At 42.1% G+C, this 21,163-nt stretch overlaps 1 protein-coding gene across 5 annotated transcripts in view; it reads left to right on the forward strand.

Annotated features, from left to right (window-relative positions):
* Positions 1 to 98: 98 nt before the first annotated feature.
* The window catches only part of SWT1 (SWT1 RNA endoribonuclease homolog), a 28,971-nt gene continuing 7,906 nt past the window's right edge, over positions 99 to 21,163 (forward strand). For 2 of the 5 annotated variants that reach the window (XM_054073380.1, XM_054073383.1), the window contains exons 1-16: positions 113 to 197; positions 1,114 to 1,188; positions 1,973 to 2,031; positions 2,259 to 3,006; positions 4,096 to 4,161; positions 4,287 to 4,343; positions 4,966 to 5,095; positions 5,216 to 5,317; positions 6,813 to 7,001; positions 7,568 to 7,661; positions 9,097 to 9,233; positions 10,326 to 10,477; positions 11,329 to 11,467; positions 12,740 to 12,885; positions 14,328 to 14,536; positions 15,890 to 16,018. In XM_054073380.1, the coding sequence (XP_053929355.1) occupies positions 1,123 to 1,188; positions 1,973 to 2,031; positions 2,259 to 3,006; positions 4,096 to 4,161; positions 4,287 to 4,343; positions 4,966 to 5,095; positions 5,216 to 5,317; positions 6,813 to 7,001; positions 7,568 to 7,661; positions 9,097 to 9,233; positions 10,326 to 10,477; positions 11,329 to 11,467; positions 12,740 to 12,885; positions 14,328 to 14,536; positions 15,890 to 16,018 (2,423 nt within the window). In that variant the 5' untranslated portion in view covers positions 113 to 197; positions 1,114 to 1,122. Of the gene's footprint in view, positions 198 to 573; positions 911 to 1,113; positions 1,189 to 1,972; positions 2,032 to 2,258; positions 3,007 to 4,095; positions 4,162 to 4,286; positions 4,344 to 4,965; positions 5,096 to 5,215; positions 5,318 to 6,812; positions 7,002 to 7,567; positions 7,662 to 9,096; positions 9,234 to 10,325; positions 10,478 to 11,328; positions 11,468 to 12,739; positions 12,886 to 14,327; positions 14,537 to 15,889; positions 16,019 to 21,163 lie in introns of those variants that run through there. The other 3 variants (XR_008451055.1, XM_054073382.1, XM_054073381.1) reach the window with 3 other exon arrangements.

The following is a 21,163-nucleotide window of genomic DNA, read 5'->3' on the forward strand; positions in this document are numbered from 1 at the left end:
CCCACTGCCCCGTACAGCCTAAAGATCCCAGCATGCACCGCGGCCGCAGTTCCCTGGTCGCCCTACACCGCATACATTTCCCAGCGTGCCCCGTGGCTGGGTCCGTAGTTTCCGGGGCGGGTGCGCGGCGCCGGGCAGGGGCGTAGAGGGCGGGGAAATCCCCGTCCCGGCTGAGGCGCCGGAGGGCTCGGAGGCAGGTGAGCGTGTGAGGGGAGGGGAAGGGAAGGGGAAGGGAAGGGGGGGCGGAAGAGGGAAGGAAAAAGAGGAAGCGGGAAGGAAAAGGGAGGGGAAAGAAGGAGAGGGAGGGAGGGAGGGGGAAGAAGGAGAGGGAGGGAGGCGGAAGAAGGAGAGGGAGGGAAGGGGGAAGAAGGAGAGGGAGGGAAGGGGGAAGAAGGAGAGGGAGGGAGGGGGAAGAAGGAGGGGGAAGAAGGAGAGGGAGGGAAGGGGAGGGAGAGAAGGGGAGGGAGAAGAGAACAGAGGAGAAGGGAAAGAAAGGGAAGGGAAGGCAGGACAGGAAGGGGAAACAGGAAAAGAGAGGAGAAGGGGAAGAAGGGAGGAGATGGGAGGTAGAGAGGAGAGGGGAAGAAGTGAGGGAAGGCGTGTGCTGGCAGCTGTGGGCCTGCAGCCCCTCAGGTCGGGAGGTCTGAGGGAGCTGCGCCTTTGCTTCGCCTCCCCTGGGTTTGAGGTGAGCTGCCTCTGGCTGCTCTGCCCTCCAGGAATCCTGCTCTGAATGGGAGCTGGGGAAGCTTTCCTGCAGCCCCCTCGGATCCCCACAGGCTGGCCGGGCTGCTCTGTATGCATGGGGTGAAGCTGTGGGGAGATATTGCCTTCTCCCGGTGGCACAGGAGCCGTTCCATGGTGGGAATGTCTCAGCCAGGAAAGCAGGCGCTGGGATGAGTACCTGGACCAGGTGGGAAGGGATCACCATCCTCCTCTCCATGAGGTTCTCTTGGTAGTGAGGTGTGAATGACTAACCCCATAGGAATCTCCATAATGAGACAGCAAAAGAACAATATGTAGAGTATTTATGCACTTAAAATCTATTTTTTCATGCTGGAAATAAAACCTTGATATAAATAATAACCTAACGCTGTTGTGTTGTTGTTGTTTTAGAATTTGAAGATGTCTAAAAAGAAACTGAAGAAACAAACCGGGAAAGAAGACTGTTTGGATGGCCAGGATGACAAAGTAGGAACAGCTCTTTTATTCCTGTTATTGTTATTTTAATTCAAACCCTGTGTTCAAAAAGAGCATAACAGTGTAGCAGTCTTATAGAAGGATGAGTAAAGGTGGGGCTGTTTAGAACAGCAGGAGGGTTGAATTGACCAGAAAGTGGCAATTTCTAGCCAGATAACTAGCTTGTGTTTTTCTCCAGAGACCACAAATACTGTGGGCATGGGGTAATAAGGGATTTTTTTTTTCCACAACGGGAACATGGACATACTAAGCAGGGATAGAACTGCTTGCTAAATGAGGACTGTGCAAGTTCTTTGCCTGGAGGCTGTCTTTACTCTTAGCCATGTCTACATAACTGTGCTTTCGCACTTTTCCACCTGATTATAAATCTGATGAAAATGACATGTTTTCTGCACTAAAACCTCCCATAGAAGTATTCTCTTCTGGCTTTACCTGGGGGATAGATGGAAGCAGTCTTCAGGTAGCTTTATTTTTTAACATACTTTTACACACTAATTTACTTGTAAATTATATGAAACACTTGAATCCTAAACGTGTTTCAGTTATTTGAGCTTTCTCTTTTCACAACCTAGGAGTGTGCAACATTCAGTTTTTCCACTTAAATATAACAAACTAAATACTAAATTATAGCAAAGGATGTGGCTGCCTTTTTCAAGGTCAATTTATTCAAAATCGTAGTGAATCTAGCATGAAGTAATATCTTGTTCCATCTTATGAAGACTTTTTAACTGAAATTTCCTCTATAAGCCCTTGGATTTTTTTTTCCTTCTTTCAGAACTCTGAAGACACAAGATCCTATAAACGTACTTTGAAGGGAGAGGCAGAATTTCAGAGGTAAATTCTTGCTCTGTCGTTAAATGGAAACTAAAATAGTTTGATTTTAAATACTTTTAGTATTTACAAGGACTGTGAGTTCGCATTTGAGTGCATTCCGAACTGGTACTCGTAAACGTTTAGCTGGAACTGCCTGACGCAAGTGTAGGGGATTTTGTGGTTGGTGTTTTTTTTTCCCTATTACATTAACTGAGCTTTGTTTTTGGCGGGGATGGATGTTTCTGTAGGTTCAAAGTCGAGAAAGATGGGCAAAAGAAGAAGCAAGACGAAAGTTCTAGTATTTCTCATGGCTCTAGTGGAAGATCTCAAGGAGAATCTCCAACTAGAAGCAAAACCACAGAGAATTCTTTAATCCAGCCTGAAAAGCAGAAGAGAATCGTTATAGAATTTAAAACCAAGGAAATTAAACATGGAAAAACTACACGTGATCCTGATGTGGTGACTGCTAGCAGGGAAAGTCATAACAAAAGTCATTCTGATGGAACACAAGGGAAAAGAGTCTGGCATAGCTTCGCCATTCAGAGGGACAAGGCGCTGAAGAAAAAGGCAGAGAAAGATGAACTCCGCAAACTAAAGTTAAAAGCGGAACAAACTATGCTGGAAAAATTTAAGTCATCTTTATATGATTCCCATGGACCGCATGAAAAGGCAGATCGCTCAAAAAAGTGGAGTGAAGATATCAGAATTCCCAAAAAGCCATCTGCCACCTCTACAGGGACTATGCATGGTGACAGGCCTCTTGCTAAGAAGCCAAATACGTTATCGAGGAATTGGGAAGAGGAGTATGAAGAAGAATATAAGGAGTTTTCAAGGAAAAAACGGCACATGAATAAGCGAACACCATCACCCAATTCAGCTGAAACGCCTCAGCGATGGGACTTGGGTAAACGGAATAAAAAGGATGCTGATAAAGCTCCTGCTAACTCGGGGACCGAAGAACGGGACTTTGAAGGCACAGCATTGAGTTTTAAGCAGGTAATGAGAGCCAGAGCTTTGTGTTACGCAGGTAGATGATTCAGGCTAGTTTCTGAATGGTCTTTATCTGAGTAGACTGTGTTCTTGCAGATCTCACACATAGCTAACTAGATGGATTTTTCTGATCCCAATGTAAACCGTATTAAAACTTTTCTCTGCTAAGTGGCTGAACAGGCTAGAAGAGTAAAGGTCTCACATATTAGGGCTGTGTCTGTTCATATACTTTCGTAGCTTTACTATGCTGCCAGGGGTGTGGAATCCTTCAATTTAGGTAGAAGTCAAGAAGTTTTTTTGAGCTGACAAGACTGTATCATTTTTGAATGAATAAACTGAACTAGTGAAAACTCCCTGGCCAAACAGGTGCTTGTTGCTGGCAAAGTGATGCCACAAGAACTTCTTGTAGGTCTAGGACTAAATTTGTGTGTTTCCCGCCTACCTTCATGTTTGGCTGCAATTGATTTGTTCCTCAGTTCTAGCTTGTGTTTGACTCAACACCTCATCTTTCTCTTCAGTGTGGTTACTTTTTTGCTGTTGTTTTTGCGTAACATGCCTATCACTATTTTTTTTGAGATTTTGGTCCGTGTTATGGTACCGCCATCACTTTGTATGTCCACAAAGATAGTAATTACATACAGGATCATGAAATTGTTGAGGTTAGAATAGAATAGTTTGAGTTGGAAGAGACCTTAAAGATCATCTAGTTCCTAGATTGGAAGGCATCTCTGGAGATCTTCTAGTCCAGCCCCCGTGCTCAAGCAGGGTCAGGTAGAGCAGGTTGCCTAGCACTGTCCAGTCAAATTTTGACTGTCGCAAAGGATGGACACTCCACAGCCTCGTTGGGCAGCCTGTTCAGACGCCTTCACTGTAAGAGTGGGTTTTTTTAATCTTCAGCTGGAATTTGCTGTGTTTCAGTTTCTGCCCATTGCCTCTTGTCCTGGCAATGGGCACTGCTAAGAGTCTGGTTCCATCTTCTTTACGCCTCTCCCATCAGATATTTATAAACATTGATAAGACACCCGCTTCTCTGTTCTCTAAAAAGCACTCTTGGAGATCACTATGTGTTCTACTTCCCTTCCTACTTGTTTCTAGAATTTTGAAGTCCTGTGCACGTCTGACTCCTACCAGGAAGGTGAGGACATAAAGCCTGTCCAAAAGGTTAGTGATGTCCTTGTTTCACACTAAAGAGCTGTAATCCAAAAGTCTTGACACGGGGATCGCTTGGTCCTCGGTCTTCCTTGGTATTTTGTGGTGTTAGTATATTCTTTTCATTCTTCCTGCAGAACTTTGAAGTCTTTCCACCCACTCAAGACAGTCAGAACCCAGAAACAGACCAAGAGGTCAGTAATGCTTTAATTTAACACTTCTGACTGGTATATTGAAAACTCATGTCACTGAGGTTGTGTAGCTGGACAATTCCATGACCTTTCCTAGCATTTTACATTGTTGGCTTATGATCTATGCTTCAAAAATATGAAGTATTATTTTCAAATACTAAACGAACTTGCTGAAGGTACTGCTAATCAGGAACTTTGAGGCAAAAAGATTGCCTTTCTGTTATTCCCTGCAACACGGGGGGCCTTCATGGTTGCTTACATACACCTAGCTATCTCATTTTCCATCCTCTAACTTTGAAATTGGAAAAAACCCATTTTTTTTAAGAAATGCCTGTTAGGAAACTTGCAGTCTGTGTAGCAAAAATGGAACAAAGGTTTTGTGTGTCGGATAGAAAGGTCATAAACAAGTCTTCCTTCTAGGCTGTGTTTTGGATGTCTTTTGTGGACTTCTTACAGTGGAAGATGTGCAGAAGGTTCTCATGGCTTTACATTTGCTTAACCAACTTAAAATTTCCATGTTTATTTTTAATCAGTTTTAACACAACGTGAAAGTGTCTTTTTCAGGAACAATTTAGAAATGATGACTTACAATTGGCTTCATATATGTGCTTTTTATTCATTGTAGATGCAGATAGTTGAAGACTTGCACGTTGCTCGCATTCAAAGGACAATGGCGCTGTCTGTCGTGCAGACTTGTGGAGAGCTTACAAGTATGGAAATAGATCTTCCAGAACCGGATTTAAATATTTCTGCTGGTATGTCATGATTTGATGTTCTTTGGTATCTACTTGCAACTTGTTATTACAGTTGGTTAAGGGTTTGAGCAGAGAGGACACAAATGATTTTTTCATAACTGGTTTTTTTTCTCCCCCCAGGGGCTTTTGCTTCGGGTCTGAACATATTAGTGGTGATAGACACAAATATAATGATCAGCCACCTGGAGTTTGTCAGATCCCTGAAATCTGAGGATATACCAGGTATGTGAATGCATGGGGATTGAGAAGATGTTTTAAGAAAAAGCATATTGTAAGACTGTGGTGAAGAAAAACAAACCTGGGCTCCTTAAAATGGCACCAGGTTTCATGTAGAGGCAGAAGGCTGGTTCGGTCCACTCAAATAGACTTCATCTTAAAGGAAGTTTAGCTATGAAAGTAGAACCTTCTGCGCTTATGCCTACCTACTTATGGAGAATCAGGGTCACATCAGGAATGTGCCTGAGTTCCGAGAGTTAAACAAGTCCTCGCAATTGTAAGAACGTACTCTTAAGCATGTAATCCCTTGCTTGTGGTAAGGATGTTTTCTGTTCTTTTTTTCCCTAGAAATCTTAAAAACATTTAAAAATCTGATAAGCAGTCAGTCAGTGCCTTGTTTCTGTCTTGATAAATAAAGGTCACAGAATTCATTGTGTGAGCAATTTCTCAGTAATTCAGATTGCAGGCCTTGGTTTTAATGTTTGGCTTTATTAAATGTGAAGGTTTTGGTTACTTAATGGTAGCAGGTTTAGGCTCGTGTGTGTCAGTGGCTAGAAATGTTTGGAATCTATCAGAATACTTAAGGTGCTTTGACGCTTTCAGCTAATGAATGTTCTTACTCCAGCCACCTGGAAAATTGCTTTAATAAGGGCCCACTTAATTTTCAAGAGTATGTCAGACTGTATTTCTCTTTCCCAGACTAGGAATGGCATTGCATTGTGTACACTGGGATGCCTTTATTAGAATACAGCAGCTCCCAGTTTCTGGTCTTACACCAGACTCATTATACAAAAGGTTCAGAAAGTTGCTGATTCCTCACCTATTTCTTGCAGAGCAGATAGATATTAATGTCTTGCTTCACAACTGTATTTTTATGATGTGAATGGGAAAGAAAACGGTGTAGGTGGACCAACAGAACCATCCTTAATTTTCTGATTGAGTGGGTATTTGATATATAATAGTTTTAAAGTTCAAGCCGTACTTGGATGCAATAAAACCATGGTCTAGTATCCGTACTTCCTGTTCTTGCTTAGGAATGCTGGTTGGCGATTAGCACAAATCATTGCTGCTTTTATTTGACAATGATTTTTGCACCGTGGCTGTTGTGGTCTTTCAGATGTTTTCAGCCTATTCTTTCAGCTGCTTTTACACCTTACAGGGAGTGTGTGATAGGATGCGAGTTGCTGCAAATATACTTTACAACATTGCTACGGGCTGCTGTCAGCGTGTTGTTGATGAAAATTGTTTATTCCCTTTGTTTGCCTAATACTGTCAGTTTTACATGTAACCAGTTTGGTGCCAGTTTGAGGTTTGCTTAGAAAGTGGGAGCTTGGCCTTTCTCAGTTGTTAATTTTTTAATCCTAGATACACTTGAGCGTGGAATATGAAAACAGCTGGCAAAGATGTTAATGTTGAGCAGATGTCATACTTATCTGTAGGAGTTTGCTTGGTTTTTCCAAGTTCTCTTTGTTTTAATTGGTATTTTTGTTTTCACTTCTAGGCGTGGGCAGACTTGCGTTAATAATTCCTTGGGTCGTTCTGCAAGAGTTGGACAATTTGAAGAAAGGGAAAATGTTGCAGCACGTTCGGGAAAAGGCTGTCCCTGCTGTCCAGTTCATCTACACGTCTCTCAAAAACCAAGATTCAAAATTGTGGGGGCAATCCATGCAGCTTGCTTCTCAAAAAATATGTAATATATGTGCAATCAGTTTGTTTGGGGTACTTAATCCTTGCAGTTACCTGGTTGAGCCTTAGACCTAAATTTTAATAGTCTTCATACTGCTGTTTGCTAATTAAAACTGGGTGATAGCTGACAGCAGCTTTCAGAGCGCATCCCAGGCTACGCTGCGCAAATGCTTTGTTCAGATTAGTGTTTTGTTCACTATTGTTTTATCAGTTGTTTCTCATTTTTTGCTACACCTTTCGGTAGGTGGGGGATTACTTAAAGAAAATTCATCTGGTTACTATTATCTGTGAGCTAAGGGTATGGTGTGTCCTTTTGCTTTCGAGGCAGTCATCACAAACCCTAATATACTCAAATCTGTGTGTGGCTCACCTCATGTGTTCTGGCAAAACCATGATGGTTTTGAGTGCAGTAGAACCTCAGACTCCAAAGCTGAGATTTGTGCTTGGTGTGCACTTTCTGTCCTTGCTTGGGTAGTGTTGAACTTAAAAACAATACCGTGACTCCGCTGAGATACTTCTGCAACTAAGTTACTTCTGAATGTGTCAGCACTGTCTCAACTAAATTTGCAGATGGCCTGAGTGACGAGAACAACGACGATCGCGTTTTACAGTGTTGTCTGCAGTATCAGAACCTCTTTCCTCAAGCTGTTGTCATACTCTGCACGTGAGTCCCTGCGTGGTTTTAGATCTCCTATCAGGTGTAAGTTAGTCTCATGCAAATACACTGTTTTCAAATCATATCTTGAAATGAAGAACTGCTTCTGAAGGAAGCTTTTTGAAGAGCAATCACCTTCTTAAAGCTAGACTTGAAGGGTACATAGAATCATGGAACGGATTGGTTTGGAAAAGACCTCAAAGCCCATCCAGTTCCAACCCCCGAGCCATGAGCAGGAACACCTCCCATCGGCTCAGGCTGCTCAAATTATAGATTTCATCACCTTCATGTGCATGAGGCCTGAAGTAGAATTTATTTTACTGAATATTCGATTTTAAAACTCTTTAAAGCATAGCTTTTCAGATGTTATTCCAGTTTCTCATACAAAAATGTTAACTGGAGTTAAAAATAGAAAACAATATTTGTGTTAATGATTGAGATCCAGTTGGATGTTTTGTTTCTGCCTACGTGATTGGGACAAACATTGACAAAAGTTAATCTTAGAAAGAGGGGAAAATAGAGATAAATTTGCCTCTGGCTTAGGGAGAGTGATAGGCACTGAAGATTACTCTTGGAAAGAGAGAAGATGAAGGCAGATTTGCTTCTACTCTTGTTCTATGAGGATAACAGCTGACTTTGCAGTATTGATTCTCAATTTGATACAAGAGACACAAAGCTGGTTTTATAGGGCAAATAGTCCTTGATGGTCCTGTGAGCAGCTTGCTCTGCTCTGTGCTAACACGGCAGAGGTTCAGGATGAAGACCCTACGTATCGGTTGGTTCGTGTCGGGTGATATGTATGGACTGGGCTGCTGCTGAAAGTACTCTTTCAATTGCAGCATTGGTGGGGCTATTGGTAATCATTTTAGGTTCCTCTGAGTAAGGAACAGGAGTTGAGTTCAGAAGTGGTTTTCATCCAAAAATCCCTTTAACTTTTATTGTTATAAGCAATGGGAATGTTTGAGAAAGCACTGGGATCCAGCTTAGTACTGCATCTTTATGGTAGTTCTGCCGGAGTGATGTGTACTTCAGGGCGGCATTTCAGACAGTGATCTGGCCAGAAGAATGGTAAAAAGTGATGTTGAAAGTCAGGGTTTATTGCAGCAACCGAATAAGGTATTGGTGTCTTAGAATCATTGCCTTGTTTGCACTCCAAGCTTGTAGCAACCAGGGATCACTGCTGTAGGATTTATAGCTGTTTGTTACTTAAAGCAAGCTCAGAGCCTGAAACATTTTTCACTGTTTCTATTTTTTTCAGAATAGCTGCTTTAGTTTATTTTCTTGTTGAACACTTTGAACTGTTTCCAATTGCTTGAGAAAGAAAACTGTTTATAATGAAGCTTACAAAATAAGCTTACCTAAGACCATTTTTCAGTGTGTTACTTTTATTACTTCCTATGTAATAATGTCAGTTTTATCTCAAGAATTAATCGTCTTCTTCCAGGGACGATAAAAATTTATGCAATAAAGCCATTGTGAGTGAGGTCAAGGCATTCTGCAAAGCTGATTTGGTTACTGCTCTACAGAACCTGAGGGTTAACAGGCAGCAGAACTCCATTGAGCTGCAGCAGTTGAGATGCGGTAAGCTTGTTTCATGTGCACACCTGCATAGACTGGGTTTGGCGACACGTAAAATGGGTATAGGAGAGGGAGAGTAGTTTCTACTGTAACTTCAATTTTTTACTTTGAAACCTTAGGAACACTTTTTGTTTGGGACAGGTTTTTTATTTTCAAAGGTAAATGGTTTTCTGAAAGTTTGAGACCTTTGTTAAAAAATCTGCCTCTTAGAGTTGTCGGAAATTCAAATATTTATGTTTTATAGAGAAAAAACACAGTATGAATTTTCTGTGTTAATAGAATCATAAAGTGGTTTGGGTTGGAAGGGATCTTAAAGATCACCCAGTTCCACCCCATGCCATGGGCAGGGACACCTCCCACTGGCTCAGGCTGCCCAAGGCCCATCCAACCTGGCCTGGAACACCTCCAGGGATGGGGCAGCCACGGCTTCCCTGGGCAACCTGGGCCAGGGTCTCACCACTCTCATGGTGAAGAAATTCCTCCTTACCTCTAGTCTAAATTCTTCCTTATGTCTAGTCTAAATTCCTCATTGTGTCTAGTCTAAATTCCTCGTTATGTCTGGTCATTCTAAGGGTGCCCTGAACTTCTTAGGAAGTTTTTCCAGAAGAGCTGATTTGCGTCCTATTCTTAATAGCTGTAAAATTCAGTGAGCTGAGATCACCCCTTACATTTAATGCCAGTACCTTTTACCTTCAACCCAAAGAGCAGAACTTGTTTCTTAGGTTGTCTGTTCATTTTTCCAAAGATACAAGTACAGCTAAAGACTGTTAACAAGCCATTGTCTTACACTTGCCAGTAGCCCCACTGGCTGTATAAGTTATTTAAAGAAAAAAAGAAATGTGGAATAAGATTATAAATGAGTGATGCTCTGGGGAAATTAATCTTTTTGGTTAGTAACTCATAATTAAAAATTTGCCAAGTATTAGTGAGTATAATTAGAAGTACTTGAAACCTAATTAGATGTAGCCCATCTGCTTTATAACATAAGGTGCAGGCTGTCTTTATTTACAAGAACAAGTTATTTGCGAATTATCAACATAAATTAGATATAAAAACAGTTGCAATAAGTACCTTTTGTTATAATTGGTTTGACAGATACAGAACTCAAGAATACTGGAAGAAGTGATGCAAGTCTTACTGCGCGATTCCCAAATATCCTTCCAGACCTTGAAAAGAACTTAGGAGAAGCTTTGTCCTGTATTTTGGAGACTGAAATGAAAATCGCATTTGGAAACCTATGGATGGAGGTGCTTTCTTATGTCATCTTGCTTCATATTTCGTATATGAAGAGGTTTAAACGTTCTTGGTGTTTTAATATTATTAAAACTTGTGTTAAGGCAGCCAGCTAAGCCATCTATTCCCTAGCGTAACAGCTTGCTGACTGGGAACAGTTCAGTGTTCAGTTTTACTCTTTTGTTTTCTAACAAGATTATCCTGTTTGGCCAGTGATGACTGGGCAGTATTTTTGATAGTCTTTCATTAATACGTTAGCAGAGATGTTGACTGTTCAGCGTGAATTTTCAGAACTCTCTCTATTGGTTGCATTAATTTTGGGGTTTGGCTTTTATCATTTGGTTAAATCACTGCATTGTAAATATGTCCTTCAAGAAATGATTTCATCACGTCTTATATCTGAGGCAGTGTTGTTGCAAGTACTTCTTCCTCATCAAAATAGATGGTTTTAGGTACCGTACCGTGTGGATAGAATTCTTCATAGCTAAATCGGATGCAATGCAGACAGAGAATTAAAAGAGGGTTAATGAGAACCTCTGAACACTCACTCTTCCAGAAGCACTGTAAAGAGAAAAGAAATATTTATGTAGAAGGCATTTTCAACTTATAGAATCATAGAATGATTTGGGTTAGAAGGGACTATGAAGGCCATCCAGTCCAGCAGCCCTGCAAGTATGCAGGGATGTCTTCAGCCAGATCAAGTTGCTCAGAGCCCCATCCAGCCTGACCTCCATGACCACCATGATTTTTATTAGATTCCAATTCATAGCTAGGAGGGGTAAGGTAAGATTTGACTTTATTGCTGATAAGCCTCTGTGGCTTATCAGAAAATGTTCCTTTGAATTCATAGTGTATTGTCTTTCAGATACTGTATCTGAAGCCACCGTGGACATTGGCAAACTTGCTGAAGTGTTACAAAAAACACTGGATGGCTGTTTTCGGTTATGTTGTGCCAAGGAGTTTACTTTCAACCATTGAATGTCTGGATAAACACCTCTGTTCAGGTAAAAATCTGGGAGAACATTAATTGTAAATGGTGAAAAACCTCTTAGTTCTGCTTTTAGTAGTTGCAGCAGGAGATCCTTCGATAAGGCATGGGTTCTGTGTGTTTAAATAGTAATGCCCTTTCCCTCCTCTTCTGCTTTTTCTGCCATTTACGATTATCCAAATGCAGGGACATCTCGCACAGTCCTGTCTGCTTTTGTGTCAGTGCACAATTAAAGTCCCAGGTTGGTGACAACATCCCCACATGGGTTTTGTAGCCTTAAGGCCAGAATTGAGCTAACATCGATGAGCTATGAATTACAATTAAAAAAGAAAAAAAGAAAGCTTTGCCGGTTCAAGTCTGTCCAGGCTCTGGTTCCAGGTGGTCCAAAACCCATCTGCAAAAATCATGAAAACGATTCCTGAAGTGTTTTGGGTTTTTTTGTTTTGTTTTTGGTAATTTAGTGTTCTGCTTTTGTTACAAAGACAAATGAGGAAATGAATAATTTGTGCTGTTGCAAAGGAAAATGTGCCATCAGTCATTGGACAGGGAGTAAGAAGCAGTTCTTGTTTCTACCAGTTTATCATGCTGGGAAGCTTTGGCATAGGGTTTGCCTTTGCTTCCCATTCCTCTCTGTAGGAATTCAATATATACATGCAGAAGAAAGACTTGCAGATGCACAGACGCTATCGGGCATGTAGGAATTTGGTTCACTCATCTCTATGGACCTGCAAAAGGCATTTTGATGAATATTTATATCAATAGGCACGAAAGCTGCCGAACTGTTTTTAAATGGCAGATAACCCCCTCCCTCCTTTGCCACCACATTATGTGCGGCCAAATGATCTGCATTTGCCAAAGGAATTATGGAGGAAGAACAACTACTTAATATGGTAGATGAGGGCAGGGAGGTTTGTTGTAAAAAACACCAACAGAAAAACCAAACAAACCTCCCTCATTGACTTAAAGGCGCCTTTAAGAACTTGATTTTAACAGATACCCACCTTTTGGGATGTTGCTGTTCTGCAGAGTTATTTTGGCTATGCCAGCTGATCCCCTTGCCAGATCCTGGGATAAATGTGGAAGGTTTGACTCAGAAGTGAGAGCTCTTAACCTTGCACATGCTTCCCTCAAGACTGTTTTATCTTATGCTTCTGAACCATTTTCAAGGCTTTTTTGTGCTTCAGTTAATCCATGTATTTGATTATTAAAAATTTGCCTCTGAAGTCTGATAAATCCTAACATTGAATACTTTTTTTTTCTGTTTCTCGTATTGGTCTCTAAATATCAGGTAAAACAGTCGACCTCTCAACAGCACGTATCTTGCTCCAGGAATCTAAAAAACTCCTCCATGCTTTCACCTCGAGGTCAGACTATAACGGTGTGCTTCCTTCGGCGTACACTGAAGTGAATAAACTACAGCAGACGCTTGCCGAGGTAGGGGCAGCTTTAGTATTTGTTCATCTGACATCCTTTGAAAGTTGTTCCATGTTCATGTTACAAACCTGGCTTAGATTTCTAATTATTGCCATAATTTCAACAAATTATTGCAGGGAATGTTGTTGTTAGAGTGCGTTTAAAATTAATAGACCACGAATTTCACTTTTATGTAGCAAATATGCTGCAGGCTGAGAGAGTTGGGGTTCTTCAGCCTGGAGAAGAGAAGGCTCTGAGGAGACCTTAGAGTGACCTTCCAGTACCTGAAGGGGCTACAAGAAAGCTGGGGAGGAACTGCTCACAAAGGCTTGTGGGGATAGGATGAGGGGCAATGGGGATAAACTGGAGAGGGGCAGATTTAGACTGGACATAAGGAGGAATTTCTTCCCCATGAGGGTGGTGAGGCCCTGGCCCAGGTTGCCCAGGGAAGCTGTGGCTGCTCTATCCCTGGGGGTGTTCCAGGCCAGGTTGGATGGGCCTTGGGCAGCCTGAGCCAGTGGGAGGTGTCCCTGCCCATGGCAGGGGATTGGAACTGGATGATGTTTCAGGTCCCTTCCAAGCCGAGCTATTCTATAATTCTATTAACTACTTTCTGTTTTCTCCCACTGGCTCTCCCTGATGAGGATGAGAGGAAATGGCCTCAGGTAGCGCCAGGGCAAGTTCAGTTTGGACATCAGGAAAAAATTTTTCACTGAAAGGCTGCACAGGGAGGTGGTGGAGTCCCCAGCCCTGCAGGTGTTTAAAAGACAAGTAGATGAGGTGCTCAGGGATTTGGTTTAGTGGTGGACAGGTATGGTTCGACTCCATCTCAAAGGCCTTTTCCAACCAAGTGATTCTATGATCCTGTCAAAGTCTGCAGTTGCATGATTGGTGCTGCCAGAAGCAGGCTTTCTGTCCGAAAACTCGTTTCCTCACATCGTCGTCCTGACGGGTGTTTTGACTGCACACACAGACTGCGTTGGGCCAGATCTGTTTCAGTTTGACCTGGACGAATTAGTGAACCAGTTCACCAAATGAGTAGATGAATGCTTCGTGCTTTTGCAGAGGAAAATATGTCATCAGTTGTGAGATAGAGTAAGATACAGTGGAAGGTGTCCCTGCCCATGACAGGGGGTTGGAACTTTATGGGCTTTAAGGTCCCTTCCAACACAAACCGTTCTATGATTCTAAGAGTAAGAATCGGTTACCGTTTATACCAGCTCACCGTGCTGGGAAGCTTTGGCATAGGGTTTGCATTTGCTTCCATTCCCTTCCTGTGGGAGTTCCGGTATATGCATGTAAAGACTTGGTGGCTGACAGAGATGCTTTAGACACAGAGACTGTAATAAGGATGTTTATGATTAGAAGAGATTGCCTTGCTGTTTTTTGAGCATTGCTTTAACTAAAAGTAGAAGCTAGGAACCAAATACACTCATTATTTGTTTGCTAAACTGTTTTATAAGGTGAGGTCAGACAGTGAGCAGGATTTATCAGAAGACACCATGGTTCTTTCAGAAAATGCTGCATGTGAAAAAATGGAATCGACGACACCAGGTCTTCAAAACTGCGAAGGAAAGAAGTTACATCCAAGCTTTTATGTAGCTCAGGAAAACAGGCACCAGGAAATCTGGTCAGTCCTTGAAGGTGTATGGAATACGATAAACTTATACAGGTACAGTGTGCTAAAGAAATTTGGAACGTCTACATAACCTTACATAACATTCAAACAAACACAGTCCAGAAAATGCCTTTTTTTCGTATTATATAGAAGAAGCTGTTAGTAATTAATCAAAATCGACAAAAAAAATCAGGCAAAAAAGTCAGAAGCGTATAAATGTTGTGTGGATGTGGTCAGTGATCTGTCTAGTCTGCTGCTTTCTTTCTGGACAGTGACTGAACTAAGTTGCTTTAGAGAATTATAGAATAGTTTGGGTTGGAAGGGACCTTAAAGATCATCTTGTTCCAATCCCATGCTGTTGAAAACCCTGTAAGAGCTATAAATGTGAGACATCCACAGAAGTCTCATCTTAATCCATTAAAAAAGAGACATTCAAGCTCTAAGTTTTTTTTGCTCGTTGGGTGCAGGCTTACTAGCTGATGCAAACTCATTTACTGTTCTTTTTGCACTTTAAGCAATTTGAAATATAGTAAGTTTTCTCGTTAAGCAAAATTTTTCACTCTGCAATCCGTATTGCAGAGTACTTTGGGATATGATTTAGTAGTGGACAGGTACAGTTGAAGCTGATACTCTCAAAGGTCTTTTCCAACCTAATGATTCTATGATATTCAGAATCTAGCGATGAATTTCCTTTCTCATTTTCTAAACTCAGAAGTGCATGAGATTTACGCCCCCCCAGTCTTGATGTTATGCCATCATTAGTGTTTATAATAAAAAGGTAGCTGAGCTGTTGGCTCTTGCCACCTGTTAAGGACCACACTAGGGAAAGAGGAAGAGATTTTAGAATCAAAGGTCACTTCACACTCCCTGCTCGTCTGAAGACAACACTGCTGATCTCACACCTGTGGTGATAATTCCTCCTGAGTGCGTGGCAGCTCATCATCCCAGCGCAACTGTTGCTGGGAAGCTATCAAGCCAATTCCAGTGAATCTAGAGAACAGAGCTGCTTGGAAAATTGATGGAAGGCACTTGGATTGTCTTCTTTAACCTCAGAGTTCTCCTCAAAGAGAGGCTTACTCAGGTATACTCAGGTCATGCTCTGCGTTGAAGAGACTGTTTCATTCTCAAGTGAAGCTTAGTGATAAATCTATTTAAGTCAAAGGTGAAATACTCTTACAGAACAGTCACCAAGGAAAATATTAAACAGGAATACACTTGTATGGCACAGATTTTCTACTATGTATTCTAAGACTATTTTAGATAATGTGGTTTTAGTATAGATTTACATTTGACCTTGTTTTTTTTAATAGTCCAAATACAATGCATACAATATATATTGTTTTTCTCTGAATTTTGAGGATTATTATTAGCTGCTTTTCAATGTCTATTCTTTTTTCCTTATATTAGTATTGAAATTTTCCAAAAGTTGGACCCCAATGCAGGAGCTGTGACTTCAAAGTCTTCTTTTGAAGAAGCTTATTTAGGTCTGCAGAAACTTCTGGCAGCTGTGAATGATATCCGTGAAGGAATTAGTAGGTAAGTGTTTAAGCTGGTCATAAAAGCAGGTGTTAGTAACAGTCACCTGAAGTCATAAAAGTCACTGAAACCTTTTGATGCCAAATTACAATTTATTGTGTGTGCTCACTTACATGATTTCCAGTTAAAAACTTGATATCAAGGCTCCCTTAAACCATTTCTTGGCAGCAGCCAAATAAGAAACTGTTGCAGACATTCAGATCTTTTGTAGACATTCAGATCTTTTGTAGTGAATTATTTCTTTTATGACTTGGGACTTGTTTTCAGTATTTATTTGATGATGAGCCACTTGCTCAGAGCGTAGCTGGAGCTGGGACGTGGTTAACTGATGCATTAGCTCTGATGGCAAGAGCTTTAAATAATTAACAGTGTTTTGTTTTCAAATGCAAGGCCCAGGGGAATTGGGGCAGATGTCTGATGTGGTGAAGGACACAGAGTTTGGGCTTGACTGTTACCAATTCTAGAGTATTCTTCATGAGCCACAACCAGTATTGCAGCAGTTACAAGGACAGTTGATCAGCTGGACTCTCTCTTTGGGATGGATGGTGCTCTCTCTGTCTTCCTTCTCCCTTTTTTTAGAGTGCAGAATGATAGCAATGAAGCTTCAGGGTCCATCAAGCATCTCCTCTGTAGTCTTAGCGTAGGCTTTTGTTTATAGCAGTGGTGTTTATTCACTGGCAGGAACAGCTACAGCAAATGCTCTCGTGATTGTGGAGTTCCTTCGTTTCCCATTTGCTTTAAAAAGTGTTTGTAGGAGCTGGTGTGTAGTTGTGGTTGACATTCCAGTCACTGCCATGAGCATCCTGAAGTGGTAGAGGCTGTGATTCTGAGAGCTTGGAGCTATTTGATGTGGGAAAACCACACCACACACTTCTTTTGCATGTTGATGATGCCATTAAGGTAGGAAACAGTGAAATAGATGCATCCAAGCGATGGGGCTTGCCTTGCACGTTAGCAATCTGCCTTTTAAGTAAAAGTTGGTGTCCTGCCAAGTGTGGGCATATAGTTATCCCAGTTGTACACCGTGAGGTCTGCCCTGTCGAGGTACTTCCAAAGTGGGACCTGGAGCTCTGTCCCTTAGGACTTGAGGTGGTTTTGGCTCTAACTGCTGGAGTATTCATTTTTCTTCAATGAAAATGATGGTAGAATCATGCAAACATTTGCTTCACTTGTCCCTACTCCCAAATAAGTTTTCATTGCCTTTTTTTAATGATTATTATTATGGTCAAAAGAATATTTCAATAATTAAATTGTCGGAGTAAAATAGGTTGCCGAGGGAAGCTGTGGCTGCCGCATCCCTGGAGGTGTTCCAGGCCAGGTTGATGGGCCTTGGGCAGCCTGAGCCAGTGGGAGGTGTCCCTGCCCATGGCAGGGGTGGAACTGAATGGGCTTTAAGGTCCCTTCCAACCCAAATGATTCTAGGATTCTATAACATATGTTCTGTAAGTCCAAAACAAGGTTCAAGGTAGACTCGTGTGAAGTGGCGTGTTCACATGAGCTTAAAAGACCACCCCTGCAACAGGAGTATTGTAGCCTCAGTTCTGGGTCTGATTTTTATCAGTACACCACAGTAATAGAGGGATAAATCCACCCAAAGGATTGTTGTCTCTTATTCAAAGATAAATGATCCAAATATAATGAAAGTAGACACAGAAGAACTTGAGAGCAGCCAGGGGGGAACTGGTTCGTTTTCATTGCTGTTTGCTTTTTTCTCTAAAGAAGTTGTTTTATGCTGAACTTGGTTCTTTTTATTCCAGTCCTAACATTTTTGCAAGAAATCCCTGCTCTCAGTTTCCATGTGTGCAGGATGGGGTGTATCAAGTGCTTTGAGATCATTAGTTCTGTTTTACAGGGTTAAAACTTCATGTGGTGATAACTTATTTCTTTTAGCGATTGCTACTTTCCTCTTGTATTTCCCTGTGGGCGAACTCGGTGAAAGTAAAAAGGTCTATATTCATATCAGAGAAATCTGGTTTGCAAGAGATGTCCTTTCTGAATTAGAGACCTTTGAAAATAAGCAAGGTTCTGTTATTCCACTTCACTTGCACTGGAGGGCTGTTTTCTGGCCCACAGGGTTGCTGTGACACTTGGTAACATAAAATGGCTTTAAAAATTCCTTTCCTACTTTAAAGTTTTCTGTCACTGCACCGAAATACAGCATTTATGCATCTAGGATGACGTGTCCCTGCCCATGGCAAGGGGGTTGGAACTGGATGATCTTTACATTTTTTTTCCAACCCAAACTATTCTATTATTCTGTGATTCTCAGTGATTTTTGTGCTCGGTTGCACTTGGCAATGCCTGCTCCGAGTTTGTTCTGCAGGTTTGCAGCAGGGGGCATGGCGGTGCAAGAAATGCAGAGACTTTAGCATTGCATCAGCTGGCATGGGCTGGAGTGCAGGTATCCAGTGAGTTTGAGAATTCCGAGTGGGTTTTCCAGAGTCAGAAGCCGTATTTATGAATCAGTGTAGGTTAGCGTCTGTTACAGAGTATTAAAACAGGAATATTTGGAGTTAGCAAAAGCGAGGGAGGCTCGGTTTGCCAGAGTCTCTCAGCCTGTCTAAAACTACACTTAAAGTGTCTTTACTTTTCTTGATTTTTGAAGAAATAAATTTCAGTCACTGCCAGGTAAATGGTGGGGGTGCAGAAAAGGCGGCATCGGGAGGAAAAATAATGCAAGAGTTCAGGCTTTAATATTCAGAGGTAGCACAGCTGTTAGTGATAAACCACAAGTGTTTTCAGCATGGCCTTGTGCTCGTTGCTGTGCAGAACCAAGGGAAGAGAAATGGTTTTGTTCAAGTTTGTAAATCTTACAAGTTATATGTTAAAAGTTCAGATTTTCAGACTGTTGAAAACGATTAGAAAAGCACAATCACTCTTGAGATCAATGTGTGCAGTGATGCCCTTCCTCATAGAAAAAGTGCTACAGGAGTGGCAGTGCTCCAACTCTTCAGGCTTCATGACCAGAACATGTTATAGACAAATATAGATATTCAAAGAGAGGTTTATAACCTCCTCTGTGGAGTGTTTGGCTGTGCCTGCTCTGATCGGCAGCACTGGGAGCGTGGTTATGGTCAGATGAGCCAGAAGGCATCTTGTGGTGTATAGAAATGTCCCTTCCCAGAGATTGGCACTCACGTGGAAACACACCCCTGGTTATGAGGCAAACAACCACTTTACATCAGGAATTACGTTTCCAAAGCTCGTCCTTCTCCAGTATTTTGTCCTTTAGATAACTTCCCATGTCTGATACTGCTGAAAATGCTCAGTATCTGACAAAGGGTTTTCTCCCAGTCCTAATGTTTCCGTTCCTACGTGGATTTTTTGCCGTCTCTGCTGCCAGGGTCCAAATCTGTCCCTTACCCTTCTGCCTATTTTAATGAGAACTGTAAGGAATTAAGTTTCCAGGCCTGTGCCTTTATCAAACGCAGCTGCAGTTGGGCACTGCTTAGCAAGGGGCAGGGCAGAGGCGATGCTGGGGCACCAGCTCAAACCTCATGGCCTTTAAACCAGCCTAAAGAGCAGAAGAGTTTGAATATGTGAGTCTGTTGTAAAAGCCATGGTCCTTTCTGACCTCAGAGAATAAGCATCCAGACCAAGCAGCGCTGCGATCTGACATATGAAGTACTTCCACAGTAAAAAAAGCACGAGCTTGGCTTTGTTTTGGGAAAAATCCCGTTGATTTCCCAATAAAGCCATAGAATGATAGAATCCCTAGGTTGGAAAAGATCTTTGAGATCATCAACTCCAATCTGTGCACTACTAAACCATGTCCCTAAGCACTTCATCTACCCTTCTTTTAAACACCTCCAGGGATGGTGACTGAACCACCTCCCTGGGCCGCCGTTCCTGTGCTTGAGAACCCTTTCCATGAAGAAGTTTTTCCTAAATAAGTTGATGTAAACAAACCTCTGGCACGTGTTTTTTACTTGTAACACTGGTTTGAGTCTCGTAGTGCAGCGCAGTGTAATGTGGAATTGTTAATAAGCCACATGGAAGTTTTAGTTTTCTATTTCTCAACTTTTTTCTTCCCTGGTATTCTGACAGTGAGGTTAAATGGGGTTTTTAATGGGTTAAGTTGCCTTTTATACAATTAAGTCCTATGCCTTTTTGATTAACCACATGGATTTATTAAATTGGTGAACACTCTGTGACTGCTTTATCAGCCTCATGCCACGGGCGGTTGCAGAAGCTTTTGGAGAGGAACAGCTTGGTGTGGCAGACACTGAGGTGCAGAGCTCTGGCCAGACCTGAGCGATTACCACAGAGGCTCAGGTGACTCCAACCCACATGTTTTCCTTTGCCTTGCCCAGGATTTCGGTGCTTGCCAGTGGCTGGCAGGCCGGCCTGCTTTTGCTGCCAGATTGTCTTGTGGGCTGGGTTTTCCCCTTCTCCTTGAGAAGTTCATTTTCTGATACTTTCCAGGCAGGCTTTTTGCTTGTTTCCCAGGTCTCCTCTATGCTCGAGTAGGGAACCGTGTTGTGAACTGTTTCCTATCCATTTCCATGTCTGATGATCATATCTTCCACACTGTGCATGCGTTTGGCATCAGATGAGTGACAGGACACCGTTCTGAGTGGTTTGGGGAACGCAATTGTGTATGAGATAGAAATCGTTAATTCTGACATTCTCCTTCCTCCCTTCTGCTCCAGGAACAATATCTAACCTCCAAGAACTATTTAACCTCATTTAGTAGGTGGTGCCCTTTGTCTCTTTTTGTGTCTTCCTGTGACAGGCTCTTCTCTACCCCATGTACTAAATCTTTTCAGAAAAGCGCATGGAACTATAAAACACAAAACTAGATTTTAGCTTAATCAACAAGTTGCACTTTAGTGGCAATCCTGCTTTTGTGTCACCCGGCACCTGCTCAGGTCCTGATATTTGAGTGAATTTAAAGTTGAAGGACATAACATGGGGTTGTTTGCAGTTGGGCTGTGCTGATAGGAAAGGCACGGTGATTCCGTGGCTTTCATAGAATCATGGAATAGTTTGGGTTGGAAGGGACCTCAAAGCCCATCTAATTCCACCCCCTGTCACAGGCAGGGACATCTCCCACTGGATCAGGGGCTCCGAGCCCCATCCAACCTGGCCTGGAACACCTCCAGGGATGGGGCAGCCACCACTGCTCTGGGCAACCTGGGCCAG

This window comes from Cuculus canorus, chromosome 8 (assembly GCF_017976375.1).
Source record: "Cuculus canorus isolate bCucCan1 chromosome 8, bCucCan1.pri, whole genome shotgun sequence".
Classification (NCBI taxonomy): Eukaryota; Metazoa; Chordata; class Aves; order Cuculiformes; family Cuculidae; genus Cuculus; species Cuculus canorus.